Source organism: Wasmannia auropunctata, unplaced genomic scaffold, assembly GCF_000956235.1.
Source record: "Wasmannia auropunctata unplaced genomic scaffold, wasmannia.A_1.0 LD334213.1, whole genome shotgun sequence".
Taxonomy (NCBI): domain Eukaryota; kingdom Metazoa; phylum Arthropoda; class Insecta; order Hymenoptera; family Formicidae; genus Wasmannia; species Wasmannia auropunctata.
The window spans coordinates 205,613-228,287 of record NW_012028677.1 but is presented as its reverse complement, the minus strand read 5'-3'; the positions used below and the strand labels follow the sequence as shown (position 1 = coordinate 228,287).

The 22,675-nt window shown below is 41.7% G+C and overlaps 1 protein-coding gene across 3 annotated transcripts in view; it reads left to right on the top strand.

The window, feature by feature from the left end:
- LOC105459070 (GTPase-activating Rap/Ran-GAP domain-like protein 3) overlaps window positions 1–21,783 on the top strand; it is a 29,433-nt gene extending 7,650 nt beyond the window's left edge. The window contains exons 1-18 of one of the 3 annotated variants that reach the window (XM_011704759.1): window positions 7,207–7,504; window positions 9,930–11,006; window positions 12,525–12,591; window positions 13,543–13,626; window positions 13,800–13,881; window positions 14,431–14,549; window positions 14,990–15,054; window positions 15,120–15,186; window positions 15,276–15,378; window positions 15,501–15,599; window positions 16,012–16,224; window positions 16,719–16,990; window positions 17,300–17,585; window positions 17,906–18,366; window positions 18,550–18,886; window positions 19,697–19,783; window positions 19,956–20,219; window positions 20,367–21,783. In XM_011704759.1, the coding sequence (XP_011703061.1) occupies window positions 10,660–11,006; window positions 12,525–12,591; window positions 13,543–13,626; window positions 13,800–13,881; window positions 14,431–14,549; window positions 14,990–15,054; window positions 15,120–15,186; window positions 15,276–15,378; window positions 15,501–15,599; window positions 16,012–16,224; window positions 16,719–16,990; window positions 17,300–17,585; window positions 17,906–18,366; window positions 18,550–18,886; window positions 19,697–19,783; window positions 19,956–20,219; window positions 20,367–20,614 (3,201 nt within the window). In that variant the 5' untranslated portion in view covers window positions 7,207–7,504; window positions 9,930–10,659 and the 3' untranslated portion in view covers window positions 20,615–21,783. Of the gene's footprint in view, window positions 1–7,206; window positions 7,661–9,929; window positions 11,007–12,524; window positions 12,592–13,542; window positions 13,627–13,799; window positions 13,882–14,430; window positions 14,550–14,989; window positions 15,055–15,119; window positions 15,187–15,275; window positions 15,379–15,500; window positions 15,600–16,011; window positions 16,225–16,718; window positions 16,991–17,299; window positions 17,586–17,905; window positions 18,367–18,549; window positions 18,887–19,696; window positions 19,784–19,955; window positions 20,220–20,366 lie in introns of those variants that run through there. The other 2 variants (XM_011704758.1, XM_011704760.1) reach the window with 2 other exon arrangements.
- The last annotated feature ends 892 nt before the right edge of the window (window positions 21,784–22,675 follow it).

The window sequence follows — 22,675 nt, the reverse complement described above, 5'->3', positions numbered from 1 at the left end:
TCTGCCTCGAGAACACTTTGCTTACGCTTTGTTGTAAAGCATATAGTAAAGAGATATCGAACAGAAAGTGGGAAAAAAAAATCTTAAATCCACGTATATGTGCTCACGCTTTTTGCGTCAACATTATTATCCTAACGGCATAATTTTTAAATCTATGTTTTTTTAAATGTAAATAACAAAATTATACGAAAGTATCTTTCGATGAGAATTTTCGCGGAACTACTCGCGAGACGTCAGCGGTCCGTGGTTAATTATAAAAGAGATCGGTCCAGATACAATCCCGATATTAATCCGAGAGGAATTACGGCCGGCAGCAACAGCAGCAGCGGTATAACAACAACGCGATATCGCCGGCGAGTGGCTCCGCGATATCGGATTTCGGTGCCTCGCTCTTTATAATTAACCCTTTTGCTATTGGACTCTGGGCCGAGTGTCCGTTGCCGTTCTTTTGTGTCAAGCCGATCAATCTCGATCACGCTTGACCGAGCGGAAGTCGACCGCGCGCGGCATCTCGATGGCGAGCGTAAGGGGGCACCGGGGCGAGGCGGAAATATGGAGCACATATAAGGGAGGCGAGAGAGATGAGATGCGACGTGGCGAGGGGTGGAGGACGGGGGTGAGAAAGGGCGACGCGCGCGCGAGGGGGGGGAGGGAAAAAAAATCCGCGGAGGAAAAACGGTCAGCATTACACGGTCAGCGAGGTGGAGGAGTCGGTATCGGGTGTTAAGCCGACGGCATTATGGTCGCGGAAGCACTCGGGCGTTTTCGATGACCCTCCCTCCCTCCCTCCCCCTCGCGCGTGTGTGCCCGCGAGAGTATATCGTTCAATTACGTCACCGCGCGCTGGTGGCCCGCATTCGAAAGCACGGGTATATCGATTTTGTCGATGCATAACAAGACTTTCGTAGGTAGCCGACAACGACGACGACGCGCCGCGCCGGTCCTGTCCGTCGCGGACAGAGGCTACTGAGAATCCCCCGGCATGCTCTTTGACGCGCGAGAGTTAATATGCCCTTCGCTACTTCTAGGCAGCTTCCAATGACTCCGGGTCGTTAACCCTTTCGGCCGATAGATGTTTAACGGCGAAGGTAAATATTTATACAACAGAATTTGTCGCGCTCGTCACGAGGCTATAAATATAGGTTTTACGCGCGAGCGTGGCTAGGTAATATGTGCAACGTATATGATATACGTTACAAGTATTCCGTGGATAACGCGCTAGTGGTTCGCAGTGAGCGATAAGTAATCGTAAATAAATACGTAGTGAACGTGGAAAGACTGAGGCTTTTAAGAATAACACCAGAGTTAAAAGTTTATTAAAAATTGAAAATCCAATTCAGCTCCTTGATAACGGATTGCGAGAAGAAATTTAGAAAACTTCTTATTTTACACATTTCATTCTAACATCGAGTATTGTATTGCAAAACTCAACGTACGTTTGCTCCAAATCTTTTTCCTTTTTGTTTGCACTACTTTCTTCGCACTGACGTCAGTCTCAAGAAAGAAGCATCGAGGTTAATTCTCGCGTGATATAAATGTTAATTCTCGATGATATAATTCTCCTTTTCTGTTTTTTTTTTATCAGCCACCGCGAGGGAAGTGGAATCGCAATTTTCGCGATAACGTCGCGAAAGACTCGACCGGTTTCCGCGCCAAAAACGAAAACGCGTGTATAATACACGGTTAAACGTGCGCCACGCAGTTTTCTCGCGAGTTTATTAAGTTTGTTTAACGTGTACATGTAATACGTATGCCTGCACTAATCATCTTTATGCGCAAAAAAAAGAATACCATTGCGGTCGTATCCGCCTCTTGGTAAAAGCGTACTTCTCCACCTATATCGCGCGCTTTTTCTCCGCCGCGGAAATAATACGAAAATACTATACGGCGTATAGCGCAACGGAGTATATGTTTGCGCAAAGCTGCAAAACTACGACGGTATGTCATAAGGACACCGCCACGCCGCCGCTCTCTGCCTCTCTCTTTATGGAAGAAAGTTCCGCGTATATGTTTTTCATTTGTCAGCGTGATTAAGATGGACGTGCATAGAGGAGGACACCTTTGTTACCCTCTTGTCTCCTCCACACAAAGTCGTTCCATTCCAGCGATAATATCCTCCGTATTTTATAATCCGCAAGACATTCGACTGCTACTTCGTTTCGTTGAGCAAATAGCTCACGTTACAAGAATCGCGATTTTTTTCTGCAGCTGAATAAATTAGATTTTGTGTCATTTTCAAAATGAATGATTTAAAATGAGCCAAGACGAAGGACTGATGTACATCTACTGCGCAAGGTAACTATAACGACGTGCCGAAGTATACAAAGGAGAGGAAGAACCGCGACATAAATTACTAATAGTTTCCAAGTCGTACGAAGCTTTCCGTGTCTATTTTTACTCGTATTATCCGCGAAACTACATTGGTCAGCGCTGTTATCGCCGTTAAACCGGCCATGCGCACTCGAGATGTGCGTCCTCTTTTCGCACGTATCTCTCCGTAACCGTATACGGGTTTCAATTTACGTAATCAACGGCACACATTTGGGTTTGCCGCGTGAATAATGTTCGAAACTAGGTCCGCGAAGGATAGATGAACGGAATTTGATGGAAATGGCGAAACTCCTAAATATTCCTCTAAATATTCTAATATCAGGAAAAATTATCTCTCTGTTAATTCTATCGTCGGAAAGCACTGTTGCGTGCCTCCAATGAATATTGCTACGTTTGTTAAATATTGTCACGTTAACTCGATTACGTTTACATTTTTAGCGTTTGCCACATTTTTTTAAATAAAATTGTGTAATAATATGCATGTATAATAAAAGTGTTGTCTCTTCGCTATTTCTGTGGAGGTCGCGTAAAACTACTAACCATATCAGTATTTTCGTGATAATCGTTCAGATTTCTCGGTAGTATATCGGCATTTTCGTGGAAATCAGCTATGTTGACAGTATTACGTGTACTTTTCATGCTAAAGCTGCGGCCAGTTTGGGGAAAACAATTCAATATATTGTCCGTTCATTTGGATGAGAGATAATGAGAATAATCTCTGGGAACTTCTTGTTCTTTTTTTTAACTGAGACGAGTTCTTGCAATTCAGCGTTGTTTGATTGAAATCTAGGATACCATGAATTTAACAAAATTTGACGAAATTATATTGTAAATATTTTCTTAGTATTCTTTCGAATTACCTTCTAGATGTATACTTCGAGAACATAAAATCACGATAAAAATACATTGTACAGTGCAGTGCAATGATTCACGCTGGGTCTTCTTGACTTTGTGTCGCAATATCACGGCTCGTAGGGCACGTAGAGGAAAAATAAAAAAAACACTTTTATCATATAATTCGAACCTAAGCTATCGATAGAGCTTACTTAGAAAATGATCCGTTTAACGACATAGTTGAGACCCGATAATCTCGGGTGCTCATAGAGCCCAGCGAATTATTGCACTGCACATTATTGCATTGCACGTCATATGTTTGCGAAACACATTATCTCTACACACACGCACACACACACACACACACACACACACACACACACACACACACACACACACACACACATTCTCTTTCTCTCTCTCTCTCTTCCGCTATTAAGTTAAATTGAAAATATTTTGATGTCACTTTCTACAATAAGAGTTTAATACAATAGTTTCAACAATAGTCGACTTTGAAACATGTCATAGCTACGCAACACGAGTACGATGACTGTCTGCATATCTGTTATTTGTCACATAGCAATTGCATCAAATTAGATGACAACAGAATGGCACACTATATACATACTACGTGTTGATGGAGTAATGCATATTACAAGGGTTCTCCGACAAATTTTACGACTGCATCACTGCGTTAGAAAATGGCTGAATCTGTTTGCTGTGTGTTTTTGAAAGTTTTTATAAAGAAGGAATAAAGTTTCTGGTTCAAATTGCGAGATTTTACGCGCTTACAATAAAGTCGATAAAGAGAAGACCGAGAGACACGGAGTCAAAATTGCATGCGAGTGCAATGCAGGACGCGTCTGCAAAAGAATCGCGCAATCCCCGCTATTTTAAATGAGCGGCCGCCATTGTAATGAGCAAGATTTCCTCCTCCCTCGCCTTTGATCTAAAACGGCTTTTGCTTTAACGATTGTCACAGTTTAAAGACCCTCTTTGTGAAAACAGACTATACAGTCGAATGCAATTCCTCCCGGCCTTTTCGCGTTTCACGGGTACAAAGGGGTTATAGTTTATAGCCCGAAGTTAAGGCGTCTACGGGTATATAGGTGCATAGGTATGTTTCCACGAACTTTTTTTCGACGTTTTAAAAATAGGTCTGAGTGCTCTAAAAATAATGTATCGCCAACTTTCAAGAACATTCTGTATATACTTAACGATCCGCTCGTTCGTACAAGTAACCCCTTCGTAGAGAGCACGGTAACGTCCGTGCAATCGATAATCGCTTTATCTATTTCTATTATTTATAGCGCCGTGCAAGTCGCAACTTTAATAGCCCCTCCCTTGTCTTTGACAGCGCCAGTCGGCCGACTGCAACGTGATAACTATAATGTCGCTTATCTGTCACTCTCTCTCTCTCTCTCTCTCTCTCTCTCTCTCTTGATTATTTTTCTACACTTAAAATAACACGACGCGCGCATCTGTCGTCGATGCGTATCCGCGCGATTTTATCAAAGGCATCGGTACGGTTTTGCGGCTGATCCGCGTACATAGCTTACGCCAAACAGTAATGCGCGATTCGCGATGATACGCGCCCTTTTTTCATAAGAAAAATCGCATCGCTGAATTGGCACAAATTATGAACTCGACAAATATGTCCATATTCAATTCGCAATTCGCAAATCTCATACGAATATAGCTAATTTTTAATTTTTAAACTTGTTTGCAACTCTCGTATAGTCACGAGTTGCACGTAGCTGGCGCAAGCTTATCGGTTATCGCATCGTCGTTGCACGGGATGAAATCTCGTAGTCGTCGATAAGAAACCGCCGGCTGGACGAGCCAACTGGAGGGCTTATCGGGAGTCGATAAACCGCCAACGGCACGTACATAAACCGAAGACTTGATACACGTGTCACGGAAAGCTCGTGTTCACCAAACCGTGAGAGAAAACAGACGTTGGAGCGTCATTACGCCTGTCAATTATCCTCTATTTTATGCGACTGATTGCAGATACGTTTGTTAACTTCAATATTTATGCGCGAATTTTCGTGTAAAATTTGTGAATTAAATACAAAAATATCTTCTCGCCACACGCACGTATGCAACGTGTGTAAGAGAATATTTTGGCGTTTTGCCACATGTTACATGCAACCTCAATTTGCTTTCTTCCAAAAAAAAAGCTAGAAGAAAAAAACGATGCGCGACTGATAAAAGTCGCGACAAATTGTAGCGATTGCGAAGAAAAATTATTGCGGTATAATTCTATTATGCATGACTTCTGTCATACATTACTATCGTTACATGTTGCACAATGCACGAGATGAAAAAAAAAATCGATACACGAAGACACATTATTATTTCCATCGAATATACTTTCCACAGCGATACAAATTATGTCTATTTATGTCTTCTTAAAAAGCGGTCAGTTATATTTGAGAACATGCTTCTTATTAAAGTAAGGATATAAATTTATAGTATTATTATAATTATGTAAGATTATTTACACGTCTTGTGAATGGAAGAAATTTGAAGAAATCTATTTTAATCATTGTCGATACAAAGATTAAGTTTTAATCGATTGAAAAAATTCAAGGATCTGTCTACATGAATTTGTAATATGTGCTTTTTTCATACAATAGAATTAAAAAAAAGTACATCTCAAAGAGAAAGAAAAGAGATTTGAACAAAATTTACGGTCGCTGCTTTTTCAAATAAGAATGTAATAGAATATACAATATTCGTGACATACACACACACACACACTTTCGTAGTATTTAATATAAAACGTTTTAAATTAAAATTCTATCAAAGTAATATTCATTTCAATTAAACTGAAGGGAATAAGTTTTCCCTTGTTTATTCAAGCCTTTGAAGCTGACTTTTAACAATAGCGTTTAATTCGCTACGTTAAACAGTACTGTCGGGAACCTGTCATAAAATTTTCGTCATAGAATTATTTCGAGTTCATCAAAGAAAAGGGGGGGGGGGGATACTTTTCCAGGTTTGGCAGCAAACACTCCCCTGTGTACGAAACACCGCGTTGGACGTTTTTATCGCGTTATCTGACGGTAAAAATCCGGGTTAATTCTCCGGCTATTTACATTTCACGAGGACGTCGCCGATGGCGGTGAGAGAATCTGATTAACGCTCGGGTCTGTGCTAATTCGCCGGCCCGATACGCACAGTCGCGCCCTAATCCCATACTCCCCCCCCCCTCCTCCTCCCCTCCCGGCCTCTGGTTCGGACAGCGTTTGCCAAAATTTGAAGGTGGCGTAGAGAGGGAAGGGAGGAAGGGGAATGTCGCCGGGACAACGACAGAGCTTGAAGGAGAACCGCGTCGCCCCGGTGCCGGCGAGGAATACGGGTCACCGTACCGACGACGCCGCGTTCCCCGCCGAATCGCGCGGCGAAGGGTCGCGGCGCATCGATATACGCTATGCTGGGCACGAGTAACGGCGGCACACGTACGTACGTCACGGTGCCCGCGATAGGGCACACGGACCCCGTACGTACCGCGTATACGTATGTACATGCAAGAACAAATAGATAAATGAACGGAGGTGGACGCGAGGGGGAGAGAAAGGGGAGGGATGGTAGCGGAGGAGAAAGAGGCGGTGGAAGACGACAAATAGAAGGAGACAGGGGAGGAAGAAGAGACGGAGGTGGACGTGGGGACCGACGAACTCGTCGACGCGGCGCCAGTCGTCGAGTCGCCATGTCACTGCGAGCAACTTGCTAACTGTTTCGCGGGGGCTGCTGCGCTACGCGTCGGGTTGTAAAGGTTCGCCACGGGACGGTAACGACGGCGGCGGCGGCAGCGGCGGGGGCAGCGGCGGCGACGGCGACGGCGACGGCGGCGGCGGCGGCGGCGGCGGCGACACGGCCAGTAGGGGTTGCGGACCCAAGACGCGAGGGAGTGTGTTCAGTTTCGTGCCGTCGAGTTTCGCAAGTGGTGTTCTTCGCCCCCGGGCCGACCAAGCAGCCCGTTCCATTTCCGGTGTTTCCGCAGAAATATATAACTTGGAAAATTAACGGCTACACGTGACGGTCTAAATTCGCAATCTACTGCTCTTTGAATAGATATAACGTGTGCACAATTGTTACATATACATAGTAGTAACTTGAAGAGGAGTTAAAGTGCAAACTTGAAATGACATTGTCATACGATTCTCTTGCAAAGAACGCTCTGATTTCGCAATCGGAGTTGTATAACGCGCGATATTTAATCGTTGTACGGCTTGCTGCACTATTTAAAATATTGGTAACATCTCGACGATAAGTGCGAAATAGAAAATAGGAGAAGAAATATATCATCAGTGACATCGACGCTCGCAGAGTAAAGTATCGACAGGATCCGATTTTCACTTAGCAAATGCAACTTTTATCAAGATTTATTGCATGAAAAACTTAATTCGGTTAACTTCGTTCAGGAGAATTCGAAACTTTTGGAGAAAACAGGGAAATGTGGAAAGTCTCATTCAAGACATGATAGGTGACGTTAATCATAGTTTAATGTCGCACTAGTGCGGTATATTATTCTAAGAAAGGTTAAGCTGTAATTAAGATAAGTGTTTTACGAAATGAAGTTTTTATCTTCTAGTTTGGAAGGGAGAGGAAAGTTAAGCTCGTAGAAAGTTGATGCTTAGAGAAGGCCGAGGCTGAAGAACTTCGGTGTTGTTTCTGAAGAAACTTCTGACCCATCTCGAGAATCGTGAAACGGCTTTACTCGATCCCTTCGTACTCCGGAGCGAAAAAGCGCGGATCTCGTTCGGAAACGTGACACGGCGAACCGTATCTCATTCTCATGCCGCGTAAATCTGGTATATGGTGGCGAGGATTTAGCAAAGTCTCACGTGAAGAATTGCAGTTGAGAGGAATAGAAGCTCGATATCATTCTCATATACGTCTCCCTGTTTACGTAAAAGAGCTTTTCCCGCTGAACTGGCAAATCGTTTCACATAAACAAACAAATCTTGTCGATCTGATTTACGGAATGGGAATTTTAATATCCGATTTTTCCGTGCGATAACGCACGTCCCAAAGGCACTTTTGCTCGACCGTGTGTGCACGATTTCCTGGAAAAATTTGCGATTCGATGATAGGAGCGGATGAAAGAGCGTATTGGACACCTTGGATATTTCCCACAGCGAATATTCCGCGACCCGACACTTGCCCGCTAGAATTTACGGAATGCAGTTACCGCGAGGACTACGTGTCAGCGTAACTTCTATATATATATATACATATATATATACAATAGCACGCTTCACAAGCACGGTTATCGAATCGCCGTATCCGTCCGACAACATCCGTTTGTCCTTCCCAGCCCGGGTTTCTCCGATTGCGAGATCGCGAGATCAAAGAAAGGAAAAAAATCGACGGCCATTTTTCCGTCCGTTATCGCCGATATCGCGAATCGTGTCCGGATATAAATGTGAAATGTCGGCCACACGGACCGTCCGCACAAACGACCCTTCGTGCCGATAGGGCCGGAAGATTGATAGAGGGAGATCCATGCCGGGCTGTTTGTCGAAGGTAGGACATAAGAACCTACGCGAATACTATACGTGCCGGCGATATCTTTGACACGCATCGCTTATCGCGAGAGCCTTTGGTATATCACGGATATTGGACGCTTCGGCAAGGTAAAAGGTTTGTTCCAGCGGTATCGATGTCTTCGGCCCGATGCCCGATAAAAGTGACTACGAGACGAACGACCGCGCGCACGTAGAGTCGTACGTCTATCCATGAACTCAATTCAGTTATTCATTCATCAGATCTAGCCAGTTTGTGCTATTCTCGGCGTAGGCGCCTCATTCTCTTTTACGTCGTTTCCAATACAAATCTTTTTTGTTATTATACCTTATCACTGTTCGACATTTGCTTCAGAGTTCTTCGGAGATACCGGTCTCTCACCGATCTTACGATCTTCGTAATCCCGTTATTTTTAATCCGATTCTTCATTCAGAACTCTAACTAGATTTCGGAGTTGTTGAAGTCGTCCTTTGCGCTCGGAGTAAGAACTTCGAGTAAAGGTCGCGTGCTATGCGCCGTGCCTTTCTGCTGTGTTTGCAATGAAGTATCTTCAAGTCCGAAATAAGCCGCAAGAATGTCATTATCTTGAGAATCAATATTCTTAATGCGGAACTGTCCTACGCGTTTGGCTCTTAGCTGAATTTGCTTACGTAGAGAAAGGGAATTTTCCGTTGCTATTTCGTCTGTTTCTTTATTCCGACGAAAATACATGTGATTATTAGTCTTTTATTAACGCTCTTATGTAACGTCTTTCAAAAATATCAAAAATATAAAAACAATTGTCTCTCAATATGAAAAAATTCTTAATTCTTTTGTGCGTCAATAGCGCACAAAATTGGATAGTGTTATTAATTAATTGATTTTTTTCGTGTTTAAGTATTAGATTAATATTGGGTTAAATTAAAATTATATTAATTTACACCGTTTCATAACTAATTAAAATAAATAAAGTTTAATTAAGAAACTTTGAATTAATAAATAAAAATTACTCATTAGAGTATGAAGAATAACAATAAAATAATAATTAAGAAGTATATATTTTTACGAAAGCGCTATTTCGTTCAAAATTAGAATAAAAAAAAAATAGTCTTCCGAAAACTTTACTTTAAAAACTATTATGCTTTTGAAAGCATACTTTGTCACTTGCTGCAGTCATCATCTATATTTGACTTCGGTATCGCAACGTACATATAATTATTTCCAGTGACATATAATTATTTCCACAGGTGTGACAACTATCTGCAAGTTGTGACGTGTATCATTTATCGTAACAGACAATAAGTGCGTGTGTATCCAGTGTTACGTTATCCCGAAGTATTTAAAGGACTGCCGAAGTGGCGCATAAACGTACACAGAAGACACGTTAGATCACATTTCATTTGTACCGCTCTGTGTATATCGGTGATCTCCTATTCGACATCGCTCAATATCTACTTCGGCAATCGACCGGGACGTCAAGAGATAGAGACAGAGAATTCAAATTACCACACGGCGCGAGAGACGTTCTTTGTAATTGATATTCCCCAGCTACACTGCGGAATATAAAGCATCAGCTACCGGCGGTAGCGTAACAGTATCCAAAAACAACTCGAGCCACGTCGCCACGTAATCGAGATTCATCAAACAATTTCACGACACCTGTAGTTCCAACCGACCGATCGACCCTCGCCGACGTTTGCGACGTGCGGCAATTCCGTGCCGCAATTTGGCTTGCACAAGCCGCAACAGCGATGCGGGTGCCGACACTCGTCGTCATCGCCGGCTGTTCAACGACATTATGATGATGATGATGATGCTACCTACTAAATGGGAACACATACCAAGCCGGTCTCCTAGTGGCGCATGCTCTATGTGATAAATAAAATACCGGCGTATAGTTGTGCACAGTCATACTGTTAAATTGTACATAATACGTAAGAGACGTCGCGTCGCGAAAAAAAGAAAAACTGGGAGAAAATGCTGTGCTTGGATATCAAACTCGTTTCGCGACTGCGGGGTGTCTCCTTCGGGACTGCCTCGTCGTCAACCGCGTCATCAGCGCACCCGGCGACGGGTGCCTCGGCCTCGTCATCCTCGACGAGCGCGGGCACCGCGGAGAAAAGTAAGTCGCGCAGAGTGAAACGCCACGAGAGCGGCGAGGTCGCCAGCTCGGCCTGCACGACCAGCGACAGCGAGGAGGAATCGTTGCGACCTAGTTCGACCGTTCAGGAGATGATACGCAGGAACAGATCCAGATCGGTGTGCGTGGCGGCGATCCTGCCGTCCTCGCAACTTAGGCAGCTACATCGACGCGCCAGTCATGTGTACGTTGGCTCTAAATGCGGGCGATGTTAACGCGAAGCCGAAAATTGCGAGTCGAGTTTAACGAGTTGCTGACTCGGCTTCTCGATGTTCCCATTTACCTTCTTCTTCGAGAAGGCCGCGTGTAACTCGTTATTCTCTCGACCGTTCGACTTATCTTCCTATTTGCCGCGTGAACTCGTACCAATTTACTCCGCTGACTTTTTTTATTGCCTTTTATTGAAAAAAAAAAAAAAAGAGTAATTTGCTACTTGTTGCTTGACCTTTCTCTCATTTGCTTCACTCGGAAACCAATAAAACCATGTCGCTGAAACGATCTAACGGGCAACGCTGTTGCGAAACCCGCGACCCATATGCGAATCCCCGAATCTTGAATAGTAACCGTTCCTCTTTGTCTCTTTCATACTTTCATGTAACGGCCTCTCCCGATTACCCGGCCAATTCGACCTCGACGTAGCTTCTCGTTAACCTAGATATTCATGTCGTGAAAAATGAGAAGCGCGAGAGGGATTGAGTTGGCGAATGAAGGGGGATGCCATCGTATATTACGTTCACACTACGAGATAGATGCGATTCGCTCGCCGGGGGATGATTGTATTTGATCGGGATACATTTAGTGAATCAATGATAATTATCCTGCCGATGGCATTTTACCGTTTAATCTTCCGTGCGAGAGAGAATACCGAGAAACGCGGTCCCACAACCGTCGCTTTCAGTTTTAACGATACATTATTTGCTCAATGTAATAAATTCTCTCGTTTTTTTAGGAAAAATTCTAGGAAGTATATTATCCTTTTATTGCCGTTTCTCTGAACATTTAATATTAAACCAATATTAAACATCTCGGTAATTCAATTGTAATTTAAACCTCTAGAAAAATCGCTTGATTTCAAATGAGGACGTTTATTTATGTCATAATAATTTTACTTAAAAGAAGATGAAGTTCAAATTGGTCAAAGAATTGATCTCTGTCATTAAAATTAAAGGCGAGATTGTGGAGACATTTTACGATGAGCACAGAAATCGATTCGCAACGCGGGATTAATTTTCAGGTTGACAATTCGAGCAACATTTCTATAGGAAGTTTTTTTTTAATCCACATAATTTTCAAATAGCCAACGACGCGTTAGAAGCATCGCGGAAGGGCGCGGTGAGGCTGATAGAAAAACGTACGTGTTCTCGGCCGAGAATGCCGTTCACCGCGGCGGACGAGGCGTGCCTTTCCTGGTGTGAACGATTCCATAAGAATGCGTATACACATGTAGTAAAAGAAGCTATAAAAAACGTTTACGCGCCGAGTGAGATCATTTGTTTCTGTATAGTGCGGATCATTTCGTTAAAAGAAAAAAATATTGCGTAAAAAAATCAAATCAAACGTGGTTTACGTAGCGCACAGCTTTGACGAACACGATCCGGTAAATTTTAATTAAGCGTCTAGTGAAAAATCTCCCGAGATAAAATTACATCCTCGCGGCAAGCTCGGGTTACATCTAAAATCATGAAAAATAACCGTGTTTCAGATCCACCACGGACGCGATAGCGAGGCGAGGCGTTCTGTCGAGACGATGTTACGGCAGTGTCGAAATGGTAAGGAAACAATGAAAGTAGATACATATGTATATATCTAGGTAAGAGCCTCGCTCTACTTGTCACACAAGGGTCTTAGCCGTATGTGCGCAAGTACTTGCGCAAGGTAAACGCTAATCACTGCGATAAAACGAACGAGCGCCCTATGATAATTTGCGACACGTCCGCGGTAAGCTGATTATATTGTTTCCCTCTATCTTGCTGTTTATCTATTGATTTGCTTATCGCATAGTTCGCCGAAGCTGCACCCGGGCTGTGTGCTTGGCTCGCTTGTTAATATACAACGTCGCAATTTATGTTCAGACGCGACACAATTTTACCAGAAAATAGAAAAGAGAAAAATTATTGCTTGAAATAATTAGAAATCCTATATCAAATAGAATTTCAATCGAAAATATAATGCACATATTTAATAAATCTGTGGGTGAAGAGTATACCACTTTGTATTTTCAATAAATAGTCTCGTGGAATTGTGTTTTCTCTCTCTCAAAGGATTTGAATTTTATATTTAATTTTCCAACTTTTCCGTTTCTTTAGAAACATACGTTTTGTTCGGTCTACTTTCAATTCCTTCACGACGCCGATACTTTCAATCACAGATGGAAAGCATCTAAATTTTTTTAGAATTGGTTCATGGACGACAGAGAGAGAAAGAGAGAGAAAAAGAGAAAAAGAAAGAATAAATATTTTTCAATAGAATTTGATTATGTTCAGTTCAGTGAAAATAAAATCGAATTCTCAAAATCACAGATCATTTATAACGTCTACACGAAAAGATTTTAAGGTCCGAATCCGATTTTAGGTTTTTGCGTTTCTACTTTCAATCGCGCGCGACTCGAGGCCTTCGGATTACGATTCGCAAATTCGAAACTGGAGCATGTTGACATTCGCGCCGACATTCTATATGCTATATGCGCTCGCTAATCGCGACGCTCGAAACTGTCTTTCTAGCTGCCGCAGATCGAACAGGACGGCGCCGACAATGGCAGAAGATTTCGAGTGGAGAACGGAGACTCTCCCGGGGAAAAGGAAGAGGTGAGGGAGCGTTCGCTTAATGATGAAACGATCAACTTCTTTCTTCTAACCACTCGAGATTCGTCCCGTTTCGCGTAATTGCTCGTTCTTACCTCGTTTCTCGCCTTTCATCGTGCATCCCACTTTCTACCACGGATTATGTTTGTAACGATGAACGATTTTTACGTTGACAGATGTTTGGCTCGCCGAGTACGCCGATATTAGAAAATCCGGAGTACCAAACGCGTTGGTACTTTAAGTACTTCTTGGGCAAACGTAAGTTGAACGTTGGGCTTACCTGTAACATAGCGATTATACCGTCGCAATTAGAATAATTATAATAAATGTTCAGTACTGCGTTTCAAGGCTTCACCGGCAAATAATTGGCGCGCAGTTTGCACGAATTAGAAAATGTATGCAAATTTACGCAAAAATATTATTATTAGGCACTCACTTCGACCGAACAGGCTTATTTCTACTTATTGTTAATGTATTATTTTGCTTAAAATATCTCTGTCCACTATTCACGGACACCCTAATTTCTCAAATCGTGTTTTCTTTTCGTGTGTAATGTCGCGGAAATATGATGGAAAATTCCATCAGCGTTCCCATTTATGTAAATCGATTTACGTTCTTTATTCGCTCGACCGAGTTAATCATTTTTGCTTCTAATGAAAATTTATGCATAGAATACTATATTTCGTATTTTTTTTTGTAATGACTCGTAGATGCAAGAGTTACAAAAGTTACTTACGATAGACGATTTAATACATTCAAGGATTATACAAAATAAAAAGAATATTGATTAATTTTATTTATGCACAGTGCATCAAAATTATATCGCTTCTGATCAGGAGAGAAATCCTCTCTTCCTCTCGGTAGTCACGAGCGAAGTCGGTGATCAATGCGTACCACACTACAGAGTTATTCTATGGAGGCGAACTGTGAGTAGCTATCATGCATTATTTAGTAGGGGAAGGGGGAAGAAAGATCCCTCTAGAGACAAATTTATGAAATTATTTATGTTACCATAACTTTTCCTTTCTTTCTCGTTTTTTTTTCTATTCCCTTTTTTTCTTTTTACCCATGTCAGCATTGCGGGAAATTCCTTTACGTCAAATTATTTTTTATAGATATTTTTTATAGACAAAATACTTATTGCAATTTGCTGATGTTAAAATCGATATCTATTTATATATATCTTTGTAATATCCAGTTCCTTTGCACATGAATATAAGATGAATAGATAAGATATTAGATTTTACGTAACTCAGGCCGCTTTTATTGTAACATACTTCTTGGTAGACTTGCGTACTTCCAAGAATAAAATTATGAATCGTGAATGTAAAGGCAATGATAATAAATTGAGAAATGTTTTGTGTAGGGCGCGCAGAAAATATCATTGCCGTATTCGGCGAACAAAACCATGACTATCAGACAAATTCTCAGGTAACTATCTCTATGTCCATGAACCGTGAAGAATACGAGTAATCTATTATTTATTGACGTTTCAGCAATTTCTTCAGTCTGGAGAAACTCGACAAGGCGCCGCGAGAAGTCTTCACGCCCGAGCTGCAAAAGGTACGTTTACAATGGGTCTCATGACCGTTTCACGCTCGGGGATGTGGCGTCATAAAGGAGGTACGGATTAATTCAATGATCCTTCGCAGGATCTATTACTGCTGGAGGAACAGGAAGGCTCGGTGAACTTCAAGTTTGGCGTAATCTACGCGAGGGAGGGACAGACCACCGACGACGAGATGTTGTCTAACGGTAAGCCCCGCGTCGGAAGTGTCGGCGAAAACAAAAGACAAGTCTATAAAGTGGGGATGGGAAATTAAGTGACAATAGATAGCATTATCGATCCCTGAGGAAACGTTTCTCATTGCTCGCAGAGAGAGGTAGCCCGGGCTTCGAGAGCTTCCTGGAGATCCTAGGTGAGAGGATACGGCTCAAAGGTTGGGACAAATATAGGGGCGGCTTGGATGTGAAAGGTACGCTGATGACACGGAATATTGGCAATGCAAACTCGAGATCTGCAATCAGAAAAGGCCTGCAATCGTCATTCGCCTCTTCAGATTTGTTACACTGGCGGGATTTGAAAATTTTTTTTACTGCCCTTTCTCCAATTTTTCCGCGACTAACGAATTCGTTTGATTACTTTTCATATATTATACTACATATTTTTTACGAATGTAACTGTAATAATACACATACATAAAAATATATATTGAAATGTCGATAAATAACATTGCCGATTGAACAAGCCTTTCTTTCAATTATTTTTCGTAGGCTTCTTGGCTTTCCGTGTGCAACAGTCATGTTACGAATAAACCCGTACTAACCCAGAGAAAATCTCTTCTTTATACCTCCGCGATTCTACTCGTATGTTCCGTCGTTTTTCAGGGGATATGACGGGCAAGGAAAGTTATTACACGGTTTATGCAGGTCACGAAGTTATGTATCACGTTAGCACGATGCTACCGTATTCGAAGGACAATCCGCAGCAGCTCGAAAGGAAAAGACACATTGGCAACGATATCGTTAACATCATTTACACGGACGATCCATCAGCCGTGGATACTTTCAATCCGAACTGCATAAGAAGCCAGTTTACCCGTAAGTTAAGAAAAATACCACGATAAGGTCATACGAACAATATTTCAAACTGAGCTTCGCCTATTGTTGTTTACATAAAGAGCACAGAGAGTTAAAATACCATATAACGCAGTGATTCTCATTCTTCTTATATCTTCCTTTTTTTCCTTTTTACGCCTACATATTTTGTTCGCGTTCCTTTAAACTTCAGTACGTACGTTATAACGTACGTGCTATAGTATCGTGCACTCGATTTACCTCCATTATGTTATACCTCCAATTACAGTGCAAATATAGTTTCAGAAATTGCCATTAAAATTATTTTATCCATAATTTTTATTGTTCCTTGTTAATTATTAATCACAAACTGATCAAAAAGAGTAGAATAGAATAAAAAAAATTGCTAATGTAATTGTATAAAAATTATTTAACCACATTATATGAAGCTACATAGAGCTATATAAAATAAAATAAAAGATCATTAGCTGGATATCAATTCGTCTCTTATTACTTAGACGTGTTCGCCGTGGTGACGACCGAGGCAAACGGTAAGGGTTGGCGGGTCGCTATTTATTGCGACGAGAACGTACCCCTGTTCGGTCCGAGCCTTCCGTGCCCGCCGGTTTTCGAGGACCCGTATAATCTCCGGGAATTTCTCCTTGTTAAGTTGATCAATGGCGAGAAAGCTACATTTGACACGCCGACATTCTCCAGGAAAAGGGAAAGAACTCTCGACGCCCTGTTGCGAGACATGTATCAAGAGCATTCGCAAGACAGCAAGAGCAACGTAAGCTACTTAACATCGGAGCCACTTATTCTCGCTTGTTTTTCCTCCACATTCCATTAATTTTTACTTACAATCACTATGATAAAACGTATATAACGCAATAATATTGATATTATTATACATATAATATCAATATTTAGTCTTTTAAAAATAATATTAAATATAATATTAATGTATGTAATTTATTTAAACGCTATCTTTCCTCTAAAAATTTCCTATAGAAAATTCTTTCCTAAGAAGGAATAATGTTAAATAAACAAAGCAAAAAGGGTAATGTGTTAAAAAAAGATCGATTCGATTTTGTAACAGAGCATGCTAAATCGCCGAGCACTCTCGGACGTCGTGGAGGCACCGGGTCGACGGCGCGAAGAGACGCGCGCCGTCGAGATGGTGCGAGTCGGACAAGCCTTAAAATTGGAAGCTATCATGCGTGGCCTCGCACCCACCTCTCTCGCCACCGTCGGCCCTTTGAAGCCCAGACCATGGGAACCGAGATGCATCTACCCCGACTTTCCCCACGAGGTCGTCTGCGGCGATGTCTGGCTGGAAAACAGGCTGATCCTCGCTTCGGAGAACGGGACGTTTCTCATCGAAGGTAATTCACGAAACGTAAATTATCTCGGAACCTGATTGCCCGAGATCTAACGAGACACAATTTTCTCGCGCGATTGAATGGATAATCAAAGGACTCGATTGTTGCATCAGACAACGACGAAAGTGTAGTGTACACGAAAAGCGGCAGTTAGTAATTTATCGAAGAACCAAATTGTACGAATTATCGCAACAAACAAAAGCTATACTATCGGAAATGTTACGAGAGTTTTTCAAATAAATTTCAACAATTTTCAAACTTCAAGTTCTAAATTCACGTAAATTCCGACACGTTTACTGATCTCCTTTCGATTCTCTTTTCAGACGGGGTTTCGCACAGATTGCTCTTCGACGAGTCGGTGCAGATCAAGCAGCTCGACGTGGTCGAGCAGCACGGCATACTCCTGTTTCGCGCCGGCGACAAAGGCAAGGAGAGCAGCGTCTACGTTTTCCGGCTGCGAGAGTTCGAGAGCGACCCGTCCGTGAGATGCGCCGAGCTGTTCAACGATCGCGAGAACGACGACCGGGAGAAGGAGGAGGAGGACGACGACGAGGACGCCGAGGACAATGACGATGACGATTGCGACGAGGACGACGCCGACGAGTGCGATAATTTCACACGTGCCACCGCCAGGTTTCAGTCGGTGGGACGTCCGCGAGCGCGGTTGCGCGTTCGCGCCCCGGCCGTTCGGAGCCGAGCGCATATCAAGGAGAGGAAGCTGCGGCGTACGCGGGGATGTAACTTGTACAGCATCACGAGACCCGGGGGATCGCATTTGCGCATGGTAAGAAAGCATGACGAGTCGGGCAGTTGGCGGAAAAGAAAAAATCTGACAACGCGACTTATCAAGTTTATTTACTTCCGCGCGAGACACTTAAACGTGTCTCTCCTGCTTTTCTTTCTGTTCTACCATTATTATTTTAAATTTATACTGCGAGATAAATAATGTGATTGTGGCGCGAAACAGTGCGTGGTCGTCGGTCGCAAACTCACGATCCTTCAGTGGAAGCACAACGCAGCCTGGACCATCTGGTGCTCGTCCGCCGACACCGACACCATCGACGGTTTTCTACTACTGAAGGAATTCACCGCGAGCGAGACACCCTCGTTAGTGACGATGATCGAGAGCGTCGATCCGGCGAACGAGTGGACGCTCTGCTGCGGCGCCCGTCATCACTTCGAATTGATCTCGGCTACCGGCTCTTCGAAGATAATCCACATAGAAGCGACGCCTAAGTCACACTTGGTGGCGGCGTTGGATCTTCGCGAGGACGAGGAGCCGGAATTATTACTTTGTTACAACAGTAGGTCGCGTTTTATTCCTTAATCCGAGATATCGATCTCTCAAACTCACAAGAGCTAATTCATAATTCGTCTTGTTTATATACAAGAAGTACATCAAGAGATTTCAGAGAATATCTATTTTTAATACTATAATTATCGATAATTATATATGTCTATTCCTACTACTTAAATATACCACATGTATATATACATGGAAAAAATTATATTGTGTTAACATTAGCTAAACAATAGTATTTTTTTATTAAATTTATGATGCATCTTTTGATTTTCCATTGATTTTTATTGCAATATGTAAAAAATTAAATTGATTAATTTAATCTCCTTTTCATATCTTTTCCCAAAAACACACGAAAAAAAAAAGATGTATCACAGCATTAGCCGATCTAATTGAAAATAATCTTGCTCATTCAATAATAGTATTAATGAAACAATATTTTATTAGAGCAAGAGCATGATGTATTTGTTTTATTATTAATACTGTCATTAAATTAACAAAACTATTATCAATTAGATCGGCTGTAATAAGTACATTTTTTTTCTTGTATTTTAGGAAAAGATATGAAAAAAAGTAAATTGATCGATTTAATCTTTACATGTTGGAATAAAAATCGTAGAAAATCTCAAAAGATGTATAGATTTAATGTCATAGATGTCATAGAATAGATGTCATAGATTTAAAAAAAATACAAACCAGCCATTTTGACGGCTTTGATAGTTCTAGTGTTAATTATCTTTCTGATGTTTCAATTAGAGAGTTAACAATCTATAATACACAAATGCCTATCGATATTCAACTTTTCTTCCCTTAGATACATGTCACTTTCAAAAGCTGGTAGAAGAGAACGCTGCGCCAACCGAATTCGATTTTAATTGGAATTCGATGCCGACAGCCGTAGGTGAGACAATTTAACATTACTTACAACACGCAAATTATATATCGTACAGTATATAATCATAATATAACGCTGTAAGATAAAACGGCAGAGTTAATCCCTTATTAATTTTCAATTACTTAAACAGCGTGTATAGACGTCTTCCTTGACAGACATTGCATTTGTTTGTGAGCAGCCTGTGCCTTTCCATACGTGATCGCCTTCACTAATGACACGATGGAGATTCGATTGATAATAAACGGCAACCTGGTACACACGATCTCCATGCCCAATCTCAACCTGATCACCTCGAAGCGGGACATCTTCTTCGCGACCACGGCGCCGGAATTTCTTCCAGGCAAATGCGAGCGAATCCGCTTGGACTCGAAGCCCCTCGAGAAGGAGGAAATGCCTTCCAGCCCACCGCAGTCTTCGTCCTCTTCTCGATCGAGCGTCCAAAGTACGTGCGGTCTTTGTATACGTCATTCCCTTGCCCCCGTTATAAGACCCGAAATCCTCATCGATCCGATCGCTATCTCCGAATGCCATGACAAACGTATTGAGGTCAACCCACCCCGAATCTCGGGGGGGCATCTTCCTTTCGCAGACAGTCAAGGCGACTGGAAGCCGATAAGGATCTATCGGATACCGCTGCAGACGCTGTCGAGAAGCACAACGTCCAACTGCAGTCAGAGACGATGTCCGAGCCCAGTGGAGCCGGAAATCGTCTCCGCGCCACCGACCTCCGACAGGACCTTCCTGAGCGTCGAACCTCAACGTACGCAGAGCAGATCCTGCAGCAGCAGTCCTACACCCACACCGACCACGAATTTGCCGTCGCCATGTAAAAAATAGACGCCGTAGTTGTTCTAGGTGCTCGCCGATCGATTGCATTAATTGCGATCTTAACAGGATCGGTCACGTAAAAGGAAAAAAAAGAAAAAAAAAAGAAATAATAAGAAACCGACCGCACGTACCTGATTTCTCGTCCCCGTACGAGAGAACATATGGAAATTTTTGTCATTGTTATGCTATTAGCGCGTGCGTCGCGCTGCATGTATATCTTGAATGCAAGCGCGACCGCGCGTATGAGTTATTGTTTAGATAGAGATTTTGACAAGGACACATGTCTTAATTACAGAGGGGCATAATTATCATTTTTCTTCGCGTTTTTCTCTCGCTGTTCTACTATTGTTATTTTAATTAACGCTCTGTCGCAGCATTTGCATGTTATTTTCTCCTTGTTCTATATTTTAATACACATAAAAAAACCTTTAGAATCCAGATTAAAAAAAAAGACAATCGCGGATAATAAATCACGTTCTACGATGATCCTCTTATTCTCTTATATTTCTCTTTTAATTTTCTTTTTTTTTACGTATATGCATGTATGTATAGTACAATGCAAAATAAGCATTGATTTCATGGCAATATCCCGCAGGATACCTCTGTATTACCTAAATTAAATCGATTTCATTTCGCGTCGTCCGTAATTAAAGACTCGGTGGCGTCTTGGCGTGATAACGACGATACTTTAGACACACCGTTTTACTTCTGGATTTTTTCTAAGTGACATTGTGCATTGTAGCTTCTCATTGTTTCGAAACCGGTCTTAAATAATAGGATTCAGGCTTAGTGACCGTAACGGTCGACGGCCGAAAATATTTCTAACTCCGACAGTCGACCTGAGTGTGAATCAAATTTAACACGCACTTAATACGTACGGAAAAAAAGGGCATTTTTCGGATGTGCGTTGGCCCGATGAATCACGCGTTTCTCCGAATGTAAGAGAAGAGACACGCGGAGAATGCTGTCGGAGAGGATGATTGTGCATGGTCGATCGATCCCCCCGATGATTAAGACCGTCGGGCTACGCCGCGCGCATCCGGACTTATTTTTATTTAAATAAAAGGTATAACATTATTTCCGACATGAGTGTCGATGTTTACGCGTCATGTGTATATAATATAAAGTATCGAATAAAGTATATGTTACCGTTGCATTTCCACCGAAAAAAAAAAAAATGATAAAGCAGTATTTTTTCAATACTTCACGCGCCTTCTCTTTCCATCTTTGATCGTCATTTTAAGATATAATTATATAATATATTATATTTTATAATATAATATATATAATAATATAATATAATATAATATATTTATAATTAATATATTATATTTTATAATTATATAATATATTATGTTATGTAATTTTATAATTTTAATTTCTATAATTTTAAGATGATATCTATTCAATATTTAACAAATTTATTTGATCGTTTTACGTTAATTTTATAAATATATATTGTCTCGCTATATAATCTTTTGTGTTGGTTGGGATGAATCATTGCTACTTTAAATAAATTTCCGTACTTGTTAAACTGAATTTCGCTGTTGCAACTATAGATTCGATAACGATAATGTAAGTGTTATAAGCGATTTACTTGATAAATATCATCTCGTTGTATTTTTGTCAAAGTACACGATAGCATAAATTTTCTGAGGAATTAAATTTATGAGAGAAACACGAGTATATATGTATATCGTTATTACCGTTTTTATCTTGAGATCATCGTGAAACGATGTATAATTGCACCGAAATTTCGAAAAAAAGAGAGAAATTAGGGGATTACTCACGAGAAGCGTCATCTAAAATCAAAACGTTTCCTTCATCGACAAATTCGATCGTCGACTCGCGCGAGTCGAGAAGCCGATTGTAGACTCGGGGAAGCGTGGCATTCGAACGGCGATTCCGGTCAGACTGGAGCATTGAACCGTGACGCGATTTTCGTTTGTTTAACATGCGTTTTCCGCTGTGAGTCTGCTGGCGATTGGGTACCACGCTCGATCGGAATCCATGTATCATCAACTTTGTACTCCGTACGTCGTTCTTTTCGACGAGACGAGAATTATCTTT